The sequence below is a fragment of the Erinaceus europaeus genome, chromosome 17, assembly GCF_950295315.1.
Source record: "Erinaceus europaeus chromosome 17, mEriEur2.1, whole genome shotgun sequence".
Lineage (NCBI taxonomy): Eukaryota > Metazoa > Chordata > Mammalia > Eulipotyphla > Erinaceidae > Erinaceus > Erinaceus europaeus.
The window spans coordinates 66,604,624-66,619,704 of NC_080178.1; the positions used below are offsets into that span (position 1 = coordinate 66,604,624).

General features: G+C 38.9%; 2 protein-coding genes across 2 annotated transcripts; one reads left to right on the forward strand and one right to left on the reverse strand.

The window, feature by feature from the left end:
* Window positions 1-4,238: 4,238 nt before the first annotated feature.
* On the reverse strand, window positions 4,239-5,186 carry LOC103122881 (olfactory receptor 51I2-like). The gene has a single exon (XM_007533498.1). It carries the CDS (start codon window positions 5,184-5,186, stop codon window positions 4,239-4,241), a length of 948 nt encoding a protein of 315 aa, XP_007533560.1.
* A 7,559-nt stretch (window positions 5,187-12,745) lies between these two features.
* On the forward strand, window positions 12,746-14,255 carry LOC103122814 (olfactory receptor 52D1-like). The gene has a single exon (XM_007533435.2). It carries the CDS (start codon window positions 13,299-13,301, stop codon window positions 14,253-14,255), a length of 957 nt encoding a protein of 318 aa, XP_007533497.2. The 5' UTR covers window positions 12,746-13,298.
* The last annotated feature ends 826 nt before the right edge of the window (window positions 14,256-15,081 follow it).

Here is a 15,081-nt window from a genome sequence, read left to right on the forward strand (position 1 = left end):
GCTATGTGAACTACCATGATTGCAAGATTACGTGTGTGTGTGCGTGTGTGTGTGTGTGTGTGTGTGTGTAATTATATTATTTTTCTCTTCAAGCCAACAAAAGGCGGCTAGTTCAGAAACGAGTGTCCCTTTTAACAGATGAGGAAATTAGGCTGAGGGGCTGGTTATGCTTTCTCCAAAATCACTTGGTTGGCAGGGTAAGTAACCTTAACTGTGGGAATCACTTCACAATAACATACATAGGGCAATAATCACCATATTGTATACCTTCAACATATACAAGATATATTCCAAGCATATCTCAACAAAATTAAGGTAGTAATAATAATAACAGTAATGTTTTTCCTGTAAGCACAACTGTTTCCTACCTACCTTGATAAAAGCCTTGGTTTGTAAGAGAAAAGCACTGTTCTGAATTTCTGCCTTTGCTCTCTAAAATACGTGTCCCGCTTTTTTCTTCCCCCTCCTTGTAGTCTGCTATCCAACGTGATGAATAGAAGTGTCTACACACACACCTGAACAATAATACATGTATCATAACAGCACTATCTAATGTTGTTATTACACAATTTGCTACTGTCATATAGTTTACACTCAGTTACATCTTTGTCATCATGAATGTTGGGTGAAAAGTAATTGTTGTATGAAATACGACATTTATAGGTATATCTAATCATGTGTATATTTTATTTCAAGTAATATTATTAACATTTTTTACAGAGACAGAGAAGACGAAAGCAGAGAGAGAGAATGAAAGAGACCACGGTACCAAAACACCTTTCAATGCAGTGGGGGCTGGGCTAGATCTCACACATAGCAACACAGCACACTATTCAGGTGAACTATTTTGCTAGCTCACGTATCTCTAAGAATCACTTTACAGAGCAACGTTCTTTAAAAAAGTTTTATAATTTATCTATGCCAATCACAATGCTTATGTTCTATTACTGTGGGTATGCTCTCTCCACAGTAAGATCAGAAAAAATAAATATGCAAGGACACCTTTGCACCATATTTAAAAATTTTGAACAGTGTCTTTTTATTCACTCTGGTCAAATCCATGATGCATGTGGTTTTTCAACTATGAACAGTATAAAATTGTTCTTTAATGAAACTGTGACTTATTGAAGAGTAAAATATTTTAGAAGAATAAAACATCATAGAATAATATAGAGAAACTGCCATGTAAATATAGCATTTATTAGTTCATTAATTCCTTAACTGCTTTGGAGAATATCTTTGAAATAAACCAGGTCCCATGCTAGAGGCTGTAGAATACAAAGATGAGTAAGGAGGGGTCCCTACTGGTGATTTGTTTCCAGTGTAGTAAGGAGAAAAACTACCCAAACCAAACAATATGCTAATGTACATTCTGAGTACTGTAAGGACGTACTTACTGTATTAAAAGTAGGACAGTTCGGGAGTCAGGTGGTAGCGCAGTGGGTTAAGTGTAGATGGCGCAAAGAGCAAGGACCAGTGTAAGGATCCCTCTTTGAGCCCCTGACTCCCCACCTGCAGAGGAGTCACTTCACAAGTGGTAAAGAAGGTCTGCAGGTGTCTATGTTTCTCTCCCCCTCTCTGTCTTCCCCACCTCTCTCCAATTCTCTCTGTCCTATCCAACAACAATGACAACAATAAAACAACAAGGGCAACAAAAGGGAATAAGTAAATAAATATTTTTAAAAAGAGAAAAAAAAGAATAGAACAGTTCTACTTAAGGTTTCAGAAAGTCTTAGGGGACAGGAGGTGGCGCACCTGGTTAAGTGCACACACTACAGTGCACAAAACCCAGGTTCAAGCCCCTGGTCCCCACCTGCAGGGGGAAAGTTTCACAAGTGGTGAAGCAGGGCTGCAGGAGTCTCTCTGTCTCTCTTCCTCTCTACCTCCACTCCCCTCTCAATTTCTCTCTGTCTCTATCCAATAATAAATAAATAAAACAATAATAATAAATTAAAAATAAAATATTAAAAATAAATTTTTAAAGAAAGTCGTAGACAAAATATCTTTTTATAATATGACTTGCATGCATACATAATATATCTAATTTTGCTTTTATTTTGCTGAATAAAAGATAAAATGTATATGCATGATTACATACTTTATAAAAGTTTACCCTGTTTGTTCCTCAAATTAATCATGAGGTAGTTTACTCAGAAACTGGTGTTCCTTTTGACAGATGAGGACCTCAAGTCTGAGTTCAGATGAGATGGGGTGTGTTCAACCTGGTGTGAATCAAGTCTAAGTTGAATATACTTACTAAAAAATCATCTTGCTGGTTGGTTCTAGTAACACTGTGGTAATCATTTTACAGTATGTATGTGTAAGAAAGTATCATATTGCATATTTTAAACTTAAATGTCTTACATGTAAATTACATCATGACAAAACTAAAAGAGTAAAGGAAAAAAACGTCATCTTGAATTTACACTTCTTTCTGCAGAGAGAGAAGCCATCACTCATATGAGATTCTGATTTAAAGAAATACAATGTTAGTTGATGTACTCTTTTATTAATTTCCTCACTTGTGATTTCCTTCTCTTACTCATTCAGCATTATTTGCCTATTCATATTTTCATATTAAAGGAAAGAAAATGCGTATTTTTTGGTATTACTTTAATGTCAGTAGACAGTGTCTCATTGAGGGGCCTACGGTAGGTCCGATATGGATGAACAGAGTTGTTGAAAGGGTTAATTACTGCTATGGGAAACTTATTTCATGGGGAGGGCAGATCGATATGAATGATAAAATGGTTTTAAGGCAGAGGACTATTGAGTGTAATTAAGTTGGCAAAATGAAGTCTTTACATACTCAGGGTCTTTCATGTGCAGAGAACATACCAAGAATCATCAAATCTAATTCAGACTGTCTAAATACTGCAACTAATATATTATCCAAGTTTCTCCAGAGAAATGGAGCCAACATAATCAAAAGAGATTTTGTAGATTTATCATAAGATTAATTTATCATAAGATTTATCATATCATCTGTCACATTTATGAAAACTGCAAAGTCCAGACCCCGGAGAGCTGATGGAAATGTGCCTGCCTAAATTTGAGGACCTGGAATTCAGGAGAACTAATGGTATGAATTTCTGTTGAAATTTGAGAGTAAAGTCTGGAAAAGGCTAATATTTTGATGGAAAACAAACTAAAAGTTTTCTTAGGTATTTAGCTTTTTATTCTGTTTAGGCTTTCAGTGACTTTCGATAAGATCCATCCCAACTATAGAAGGTGGATACTTGGTCATTTTACCAATTCAAATGTGAATATTCAGCAGCACACACACACACACACACACACACACACACACAAACACCCTGAAATAAACTTCAACTCAATACCTAGATGCCTCCAAGTACAGTCAAGTGCAGTCCAACTGACACACAAAATTAGCCATCATAACAGTTAAATTTCAAAACGAAACTTTTCAGACAGTACAATGTGAAGTACCTGGCAGCATCAAAAAAATTAGTCAACCAGGGGCCAGGTGGTAGTACATCGAGTTAAGAGCACATGGCTTGAAGCACAAGAATCAGTGTAAGGATCCCCATTCAAGCCCCTGGCTTCCCACCTGCTGGGGGGGTGTCACTTCACAAGCAGTGAAGCAGGTGTGCAGGTGGATGTTTTTCTCTTCCCCCTCTCTGTCTCCCCACCACCACCCTCTTGATTTCTCTCTGTCCATCCAACATCAACAAAACAACAATAACAAAGACAACAAAATGGGGAAAATGGCCTCCAGGAACAGTGGATTCATAGTGCTGGCACCGATCCCCAGCAATAACCCTAGAAGCAAACAAACAAACAAACAAACAAACAAATCAGTCAACCAAGCTCAGCCTCACATAATAAAATGATATACAGCCAATGAATACCCCACAGTTATCTACACCTCTGTAATTTTCAGAATTGTTCATACTTGTACCCAAAAGTTCCTGTTGTGTCAACAATCTGAAGTTATTTCCCTGCTCCTTCTGAAAATATTCACAAGTTGTATTATGTTTGACACCTTCTAGGTTGCTAGTGAAAATAGACTATTTTTCTGTCTCTAGAGAATATTGACATAATTGATTGCTGGATGAGCTCTCCCTTTGTAGGTGTGAGTTCATATATACTTGACCTAAGAACTTAAATGGAAGCACCATAACTTTCCAGATTAATGCTATGCCGGTTTGGTGTCTGGATGACTGTTCCCTGCCAACAACAAATGTTCTATCTATGGTTTGGGGATCATCCAAGTGTCAAGACTTCACCCTGAAGAGCATCTTGAGAAGCCTGCGCCGTATCTCCTTTGTCTTAATTGAGTAGATGATCGGATTAAGCATGGGAGGCACAAAGAGGTAGACGGTGGACATGAGGATATGGACAGCATGGGGCAGGCCAGCTCCAAAGCGATGCACAATGGATACACTCACCATGGGTACATAGAAGATGAGCACTGCAAGGATGTGGGACCCACATGTGTTGAGTGTCTTGAGACGCTCCTCTCGGGAGGCAATGGCTAATACTGATCGCAAGATCAAAACATAGGAGACAAAAATGAGTGCAGAATCCAGGCCAAAAGTCAAAAGCACAATGGACAGCCCATAGTGGCTATTGAGGGAGACATCAGTGCATGCCAGCTTAATCATATCTACATGAAGGCAGTAGGCATGAGAGAGTATGTTCTGGTGGTGGCAGAAGGGCAGTTTGTGCAGTAGCAGTGGGAAGACCAGAATAAGAATGAAGCTTCTAAGAACCGTGCATAGACCCATAGCCACAATTCGGGAATTAGTGAGCACTGTGGCATAGCGCAGTGGATTGCAGATGGCGACATAGCGATCAAAGCTCATAGCCAGAAGGATGCCAGATTCTGTCCAAGAGAAAAGGTGGATGAAAAACATTTGGGTCAAGCAGGCATTGAAGGCAATCACACGGGCACGGAAGCAGAAGGCAGCCAGCACGGTGGGCAGTGTAGAAAACGACACTCCCAAGTCATTCACCGAGAGTAGGGACAGGAAGTAATACATGGGTTGGTGCAAGCTCTGCTCCTCTTTGACAATGAGAAGGATCAAACTGTTGCCCACAATGGAGACAGCATAGAGCAGAAGAAGAGGAAGGGATAACCAGGGCTCCACAGCTTCCATTCCAGGGAAGCCCGTCAGTATAAATGTGGGTGCATCAGAAACATTGATCTTTAAGTTTCCCATGAGAGGATGCAAACATTTGTTATCAGCCAGCACAATTTTCAACACAAATAATATGGTGTGTGTCTAAGATGGCAACTGTTCCTAAGGTAGAAAAAAAACTGGTTTATAAAATGTTTCCTTTATAAAATGATCATTTATGAAATGATCACAGCAAGATTCCTAGAATACCCCAGGAGAGAGATAAGGAGGTCTGAGCTGCTAACTTTTGAGATAAAAATGTCTTTCTTACACATCTTTCAGAAAAGTAATAGATTAGTGTTGACTAGCAAATCAAGTTCTTCTGGATGCTCTACTTAGGGTCATTATCACAGCTTTCCTTCAAATGCTTCAGATTTCATATCCATAACCTTGAGTAATCTCTAAAACAAATTTCTATTTATGCCAAGTCTGATAGAGGAGAAACCAAGCATTCAAGAGAGAGAAGGGAATTGTTCCAGGTTGTTTGGGGAAGCAGTTACAATGGCTAGAATTAGACCTCAGAATTCAACTTCTGCTAGGCATTATTTACTGGCCCAGGGCCCCTTTACCCCCATTTCATACTAAGAGAGGTCATCCAGAAAAGCTAAAAAAAAAATAAGCCAACAAATAAATAAATATATGGTGATTCTACTAGTTCAAAGTATGGAGTCTGTGCATCTGGTGTTTGAGTATGCTGCTGTGCAGTAACAACGTGGCATTAGATACATTTTTTAAACAACATTTTTCAGTTTGTTTACTTTTAAGATAGGATGAAATAGTGGTGACTTATAGAGATATTCTTGTGGACACGTGAAAGACATGGAGAACAAGAACTTGGCTTGAAGTTTATCCTTCTCATAGTAAACATTACAGACAGAAATATTGCTGTGACTGATATTATTTGGAAGCAAGTTTAGTTGGGGAAAATAAGTGTGCTTTCTTTGGACAAAATCATGGATCATGTCTTCTTGTATATTCATACTATAAATTGTCACATAATAGATTATGGCACATAAACGCAAAAGTACTTAAAAACATAAGAGGGAGTCGGGCCATAGCGCAGTGGGTTAAGCGCAAGTGGCGCAAAGTGCAAGGACCAGAGTAAGGATCCTGGTTGGAGCCCTCGGTGGCCCCACCTGCAGGGGGGTCGCTTCACAGGCAGTGAAGCAGGTCTGCAGGTGTCTGTCTTTCTCTCCCCCTCTCTGTCTTCCCCTCCTCTCTCCATTTCTCTCTGTCCTATCCAACAATGACAACAATAATAACTACAACAATAAAACAACAAGGGCAACAAAAGGGAACAAAGAAATAAATAAATATTTTTAAAAATTAAAAAAAATAAGAAAAATTTCATTCCAGGAAATGGCTTAATAGGTTAAGAGCAGAGCTTGCCTCATAAGACCCTGATCCAATCCATAGGTGCTCTGGTCTCTCTCACAAAATCAGAAATCAGTAAATTAAAAAATCTTTACAATTGATTAAAGAACAAAAAAGAAAAAATGACATTGAAAACATTTTCTCTGTTACCTTATTTATTCTGTGAGTTGTTAAAAGAAAATTGTCTTCTTTTTTTTCATCTCTACAGTGGAGTGTTATTTTTCTTCTCAAAGTGTCAAGTTTCAATAGGAGTAGAATATGGTTGTGAGAAGAGATGCTAAAGGAGTAATCAATGCAATTTATACCTTTCTCTTTATAAAAAAGACACTACATTAAAGGATTATTTCATATTTATCTAGTATACAAAAAGTCTTTGCATATTTTGTAATAACTTGTTTCACCTACCCATTTTGGAATTTAGGTGTTAGCTGTCCTCTATTTCTCATGGATAATCCACAAATATCTAATATAACTGCTCACCATTGAGAAATTTTTATGAGTTTTGAGCTTTTCTCAGTGTAATCTCATTATTGCACCAATAAAAAATCAGATTAGAAATCAAAGAGAAACTACCAGTGAGATAAAGTTCTGGAACATAGGTTTAGGAAACTAGTGCTTTAAAACAAAAATGGAGATACTGAGTAGTATCCTTGGAGTTGAAGGTGTAGAGAGAGTGAATCCCATAAGTATATGTACAGTATAATATGCTTTCATTCATACCACACAAAGAAACTTATTTGGAGGATTTTAGAGGAAATACTCCAAGCATGACACACTGGGCCACTGACTTCTTGGGAACCCTCCCTTGAGTCTCATTCTACCATATCAATACCCCACAGCAAGGAAATCACAGATCAATACTCTTAACTGAAAATTTGCTGCTTCATAATTAAATAAACTTGGGATCTCTTTATGTTCCAATTAGAGATGGTAGAGTTCAATTATGTGTTCTCTGTTTTTCTTTTTTCTCAACATTTGCACAAGGGAAAAAATGGAGTTTGAGAATGAAAGTTGAAGTAATAGGGAAAAAGGAGAGAAGGATTGAGAAAAATGCAGAGAGAGAAATAGGCAGAAGGAATCACGTAGGGGTATATAAAAAGAGATGTAAATAGGGAGAGTCGGGTGATAAGGAATACAGGGCCAGAGGGAAAAAGTTAGGCAGATAGTCACTTAGAAAAAAAGAGAAGAAAAGTACAACTTTAAGACTATGACCCAACCTTTACCAGATGCTCCAGTAGAAATATTCCCCCAAGTTAGGACAAGACTACAGTTGATGATACATATACCACACTTTGCAGGAGCTGCCTCTCAGACGCTGAGCAGGGGTGAGAAATAATATTCCCCAACTCAACCCTTTGGGATTAGTGTCCTCAGGTCATAATCCCTGTTGTGGATCTTGCTTGTACTCTAGTCCCACAGGTGAGTCTGGTCTGTTTCCAAAAGCCAAGATAACTGTTGCTTCCCTTGTAATTTAGCAGGGCTTGCATGTGGCCAGACTATGTCCTCATTACTCCCAAGAGCCTCTCACAGAAAAATCTTAAGGAACATCTGGCAGTAGATGGATAGGATTTAGTCAAAACTAGAGATCTTTGTGCACTAAGTGATATAAAAACGTTACTAAAGTCTTTGTATTTCAGTCTTGGGTATCAAAAACTTTTGTATCATATATCTTTTCTAGTTGTCTTGAAAAGAGAACTCACATAAATGTTGATTGTAATTACGGTGGTCAGTCTTCTAGTTGGTTTTTATAGGTACTAATACCTTTATTTTCTCTGATATCTGATAAGTCCTTCCTCCTTGGTAGAAATAGGATTCAAGATATTATTACCAAGATATTATCATAAATATAAGAGCCAAGCACGGGAAAGATTATTCACTGCATAAGATGTGTTCTTTCCAGGTGTGACCCAGGTTGAGTTACAGTACCACTTGAGAGGTGTTGCAGCACTAGGGAATCTCTGTTGTTGAACTCTTGCTTTCTTTCACTTTATCTGAATGTAAAAGTGACCTGGAGCAGTTAAACCACTCATATACAAACTCCCAGAACCAGTGTCAAGAAATAAATTTGAGAAAAGGAAAGTAAGAGTGGAATCACTTGGAAAACAACACATTGTTTCAGATCTGCTATGTGGCTATATCAAGGCAATGAATTACCAGTTAACTACCAATTATGACTTAAATCTCTAAGCCTTTTTAGAGATAATATCTCGTATTTTTCTTACACTGTAGAAAAATGGATATTAGAATTGTAACTGCCCTTCATTTGCCCTAGTCTACTGTCCTCCTAAATCAGACAACGTGAAAATTTAAGACAATGTTTTTTGTTATCAATGAGATTTTGAGAGTGCACTGTCATGGTCACAAAGTGTCACAAGGATTTCCTGATTTCACTGAAGAGCAACAAGAAAAAAAAAAAATCCAAGGATCTGGCGGTGGAGCACCTGTTTAAGCATACATGTTACAATGCTCAAGGACCAGGTTTGAGCCCCCAGACCCCACCTGCAGGGGGAAATCTTCACAAGCTGTAAAGCAGCGATGAAGATATCTCTCTGTTGCTCTCTATCTCCCCCTTCCTCTCAATATCTGGCTGTCTCTATCAAATAAGTAAAGATACAAAAAAAAAAAATCCACTGTTTTCAGAGTTTTACTATGAATACTAACATTATTATCTCTGGCCTAAAAACTTCTACTGATTTCTGGATATCTCATCTCAACTTTTCCCTAGTTAGCTGTCTTCAAGTTGTTTTGCCACATCTATCAATGCCCTACATATAGGTGATTTTTCTGCTGCTTTAACTAGTTTACCAGGAAAACAACATGCAACACTTGCTACTCCAAGGAAGTCCTTTACTACTTATATTCTACATCAGTTTCAATTCTGACTCTGTGGACTCGGAATAATATTGGGGAAAACACGGTTTGCACTATTTCAAACAAAAATTTAAGAATAATAAGTAATTTTTAGAGGAGGATATTTTGACAGTATTAGGGAGTTTTGACACTAAAACCATTGCTCAGCTAATAGGGCATGTTAGATGCAGACTCTGAGACCAAAATCATGATTCAAGTTTTACTGTTCCTGCTAGCTTCTGTTCTTGGCACTGCCAACCCAGCACCTGTTTTACTCTCAGTAACAGAAATTGACTCTAATAGAAGTAGTTGGTCCCCATGAGTAAGATCATCCCGTATTCATCCTTCTCTTTCTGCCTTATCTTACTAACATGATTCCTTCAAGCTCCATCGAAGATGTGACTTCATCACTCTTAATAGCTGTGTAATATGTAGATCCAACTCACTAATAGGCAGAACTTAAGAAACAATAATAAAAAAGGGAAAAATAAAGTAAAAGTTGGACTGATTTTCTGCTTTTGTTATGCTGCACCAAAGCAAAGGACTCTAAGGAAAAAGGACAGGGTGGGAGTTGAGAGACTTCCACGTTCTGGTAGATCATGATGGACTTAATTAGAGGGTGAGAGTTTTTGCATACTCCTATCTTGGTGCGATGAGAAATTATATTCAACTGTGCCAATAATTGTACTGTGAACCATTAAACTCCTAATAAAAAAAAAAGACAATTAATGGAATGATAGTCAGGAAGGAGGAGGAGAAGGAGATAGTCGTAGAGTATGTTGGTTTACTTTTTTTCAGTCATGTTTCCAGTCTCATCCCATAACTCAGAAATGCCTGTATCATCTTGCTCTAGTTCATTCTTTACAGTCTTGGTTCCAACTCTTTGCTAAATATCTGTTATGCTTCTGTCAATCAAAATATACTTTTTAGGTAACAGCAGCAAATGCTGGAGAGGTTGTGGGGTCAAAGGAACCCTCCTGCACTGCTGGTGGGAATGTCAATTGGTCCACCCTCTGTGGAGAACAGTCTGGAGAACTCTCAGAAGGCTAAAAATTAACCTACCTATGATCCTGTAATTCCTCTCCTGGGGATATATCTTAAGTAACCAAACACACCCATCCAAACAGATCTGTGTACACATATGCTCTTAGCAGCACAATTTGTAATAGCCAAAACCTGGAAGCAACCCAGGTGTCCAACAACAGATGAGTGACTGAGCAAGTTGTGGTCTATATACACAATGGAATACTACTCAGCTATAAAAAATGGTGACTTCACCATTTTCAGCTGATCTTGAATGGACCTTGAAAAATTCATGTTAAGTAAACTAAGTCAGAAACAGAAAGATGAATATGGGATTATCTCACTCCCAGGCAGAAGTTGAAAAACAAGATCAGAAGAGAAAACACAAGTAGATCCTGAACTGGAATTGGAGTATTGCACCGAAGTAAAAGAATCTAGGGTGGGTGGTGGGGAGAGTACAGGTCCAAAAAGGATGACAGAGGACCTAGTGGGGGTTGTATTGTTATGTGGAAAACTGGGAAATGTCATGCATGTACAAACTATTATATTTACTGTTGAATGTAAAACATTAATTCCCCAATAAAGAAATTAAACATATATATATACACTTTTTAGATCTGAAGTTGATTCCACTAATCATTAAGTCTATTATTGTGGTTTTTAATTCCTGCAGTTCAAACTCTCCACACTCACACAAAAAAAAAACAAGGATTTTTCAGAGCTGAGTTATATAAAATTAAAATTAAATTAAGACTGGTGTGAATCTTGTCTCATTTCAGTGATACTAATTGCTGAATATATAATTTCATTGAAAGAAAAACCCAGTAATCTTTTTAAACCCCAATAATCTTATTAAAAGATTATATTTATAAATTTATTTTCATCAATTATATTTTGGCATTATTGTAGAGAATTAATTTGTAAGATCAGGGTATCTCATTTTGTTTGTATTAATGTGTGCTTAAAGTAGGTGTAATAAAACATTTTTAATCTTTTTTTAATATTTATTTTATTTATTTATTCCCTTTTGTTGCCTTGTTGTTTTTTATTGTTGTAGTTATTATTGTTGTTGTTGTCGTTGTTGGATAGGACAGAGAGAAATGGAGAGAGGAGGGGAAGACAGAGAGGGGGAGAGAAAGACAGACACCTGCAGACCTGCTTCACCGCTTGTGAAGCGACTCCCCTGCAGGTGGGGAGCCGGGGTTCGAACCGGGATCCTTATGCCGGTCCTTGTGCTTTGCGCCACCTGTGCTTAACCCGCTGCGCTACAGCCCGACTCCCGTGATAAAACATTTTAACACTAAAATTTCCCACATAGTGTTTCCCTTCCTCATTTCCTTCTCTCATTTTCAACCCCTCCTAATTTCTCTTTAAGCATGAGCACCATGAATGAAATCCCTAGAGCAGGCTTCCCTTTGTCTCTATAGCTGAGTCACAGAGAGACAATAAATAACCTCCCTGTCAAGCCCTTCAGTGGAGGCAACCAGAACCCAGAAGCAAACCGAAGACTCTCTCTGAGGTCACAAACGGAGGGTGGATCAGACATTACCACCTGGATTACATTTTCAGACGCCATATTCTTTAAATCATACCTGTACAATCTGCGCGTAAATGCAGCACTTTCCTCCCTGAAGAGATCACTGCATTCAGGTCTGCCTCACTGCGCTACCACTCACTCCCCACACAGCTTATCCGATATCCACCTGTCACTGAGCTTCTACCTCAGTGTGTGAACACATCACCCAACAGGTACGTTCTGCAATCGAATTTTGCCCAAATCAAATTCCACACGGTAACATCTCCCTTAGAAGAAGCACTAGTATTCTTTTGCTGACAAGAATTGCCAAGGAAAAGAGGGAGAGAGGGAGACAATGATTCTCACTTCTGCTTTCTACTCTCCACCACCCAATCTTCTTTCCTGCAGTGACTCTTGTCTTTCTGCTTTTATATGTCCTTTCATATTTAGATAATGGCTGAACTGCTTGCTTCATTCAATACTAATACTTGTTATAAAAACATTAATGCTGATAAAGTTATTGCAACAGTAGATACTGATATATTTCTTGTCTTTCAAGAAAAAAGAGGAATTCAAGGATTAGCCATATAACTGGACAGCTAAGTGAAATGAAAAAATAAACCAGCTTTTGGGATCAGGAAACCTGAAACCACTTTTCACTTCTGGCAGCAACATATGTAGTTGTAGTCATCTAAACTACATCGGCTCCTTCCTCTGAACTTGCACACCTAGAGGTAGATGACTATAGTCTGCATCACTCCACATAGCTATGAGGAAAAACAAATCTTGTAAAATGGTAAGAGTTGTTATTTATTTTGAGTATCAAATGTTTTAATCCCATAGACCTTTGATCACAATATCTAGGTACTGACACTGCCATACACTGTGGAGGTTACAATCACATAAAAATATAGTGCCAAGGGTTGGGCAGTAGTGCAGCGGATTAAACACACATGGTTTGAAGCACAAGAACCAGCAGAAGGATCCCCATTCGATCCCCCAGCTCCCCACCTGCAGGCAGGTGAAGCAGGTCTGCAGGTGTCTATCTTTCTCTCCCCATCCTCTTCCCCTCCTCTCTTCATTTCTCTCTGTCCTCTCCAACAACAACGACAACAATAACTACAACAATAAAAAACAACAAGGACAACAAAAAGTGAATAAATAAATATATATAAAGAAAAATAACAAAATAAATTAATTAGAAATAACAATAAAAAAGGAAAATGACAGATATTAAAAGATGGGCTGCATATGATGGAGTATTTTAATATTCTTGAACAAATTAGTAACAAGATTTTTTTTTTACAGAAGGCCAAAAACTCCATGTGAATAAACGAATTCAGAGCTGACATAATACCAGTCCTTAGGGTACGTACCCTTTGTCAGATAGAATGTCAGCTCCCAACACCAGTGGTGACGGCCTCCCAGCATCTCTTTCCCTGACCGGGATCCCTGGACTGGAGTGGGCCCACAGCTGGATTGCCATCCCCTTCTGTGCCATGTATCTGGTAGCGCTGGCTGGCAATGCAGCCCTTATCCTGGTCATTGTGACAGACAGTGCTCTTCATGCACCCATGTACCTGTTCCTTTGTATTCTCTCACTCACTGACCTGGCTCTCAGCTCCACCACTGTGCCCAAGACATTAGCCATTCTGTGGTTCCATGCTGGTGATATTTCCTTTGGTGGGTGCCTGGCCCAGATGTTCTGTGTCCATTCTATCTATGCTCTGGAGTCTTCAGTTCTTCTTGCCATGGCCTTCGATCGGTATGTGGCTATCTGCAACCCACTAAGATACACAACCATTCTCAACCACATTGTCATAGGCAGAATCGGTCTTTTTGGAGTCTTCCGCAGTATAGCAGTTGTTTCTCCCTTTATCTTCTTGCTGAAGCGACTGCCCTACTGTGGGCACCGTGTCATGGCACACACATACTGTGAGCACATGGGCATTGCTCGACTGGCCTGTGCCAACATCACTGTCAATATTGTCTATGGACTGACTGTGGCCCTTCTGGCTGTTGGTCTGGATTCCATCCTCATCGCCGTTTCTTATGGCTTTATCCTCCATGCCGTCTTCTGCCTTCCATCCCCAGAAGCCAGGCGCAAGGCTCTGAGTACCTGTGGTTCCCACCTTGGGGTCATTCTAGTCTTCTACATCCCTGCCTTTTTCTCCTTCCTCACCCACCGCTTTGGCCAACACAGAGTCCCCAAGCATGTGCACATCTTTCTGGCTAACCTTTATGTGTTGGTGCCTCCTGTTCTCAACCCAATCATCTATGGAGCTCGGACCAAGGAGATTCGGTCTCGACTTCTAAAACTGCTTCACTTGGGAAAGGGCTCCATGTGAGTACTAAACAGTAGTTGGAGATAAGAAAGAGAGAGAATGAACAGATTAACTACATAGAATCAATTTACATGGGTGGAAGCCTGTGATGTGAAAGCAATAGATGACCTGGTGTGGCTACCGGGAGGAAAAGGAATGTTCCCAGCAAATTGAGCGCACTAAGGATCATACTGAATATACCCTGTGCAGTCCTGAGTTGCCCAGAACATGGTTATTTTTTCTCTTTCACCTCAAAAGGGGCTATAGTTTGTCATGAACAAGGCATTTCTGCTTTGGAGTGGATGCTACATTTCAATGTGAGATTCCTCTCTTGAGTGGTCCCATACAAAGCAAACAGACCAATGACAAATAATTTAGAGGGAATGCGAATTTGAATCTTCAGAACATTAGGCAACAGTGAGAGCACAAGTGCTAAAATATGACACCTTGTGTCTCAATGCTGGCTCCTCCCTTAATATTTCCTCTCTCTCTCTCTTTATCTATCTCTATCTCTCTATCTCTGTGTGTGTGTGTGTGTTGAGCAATCTTGCAAAATCAAGTAAAAAAAATCGGGAGATTGATGATCTCTAACTCCTAAGATTGTGGTGATGATGAAATAAATGATTTTAGTGTTTGTAGAAAGTTTTTAGAGGAGATGTACATTAGCAAGGTACATTATTATTCCATTAAAAGACATTTTTATCAACTTAAATGAGCTTTTATTCCAAATTCCTTTCAATCCCAAGATGACTTAGCCTTCTAAAATGATTGCTATTTTCTTAGCGAAGCAACATTTCTTTTACATTAAATAATAAACTATGTTGTAAGTTCTAGGAGAATGCTTGGATTT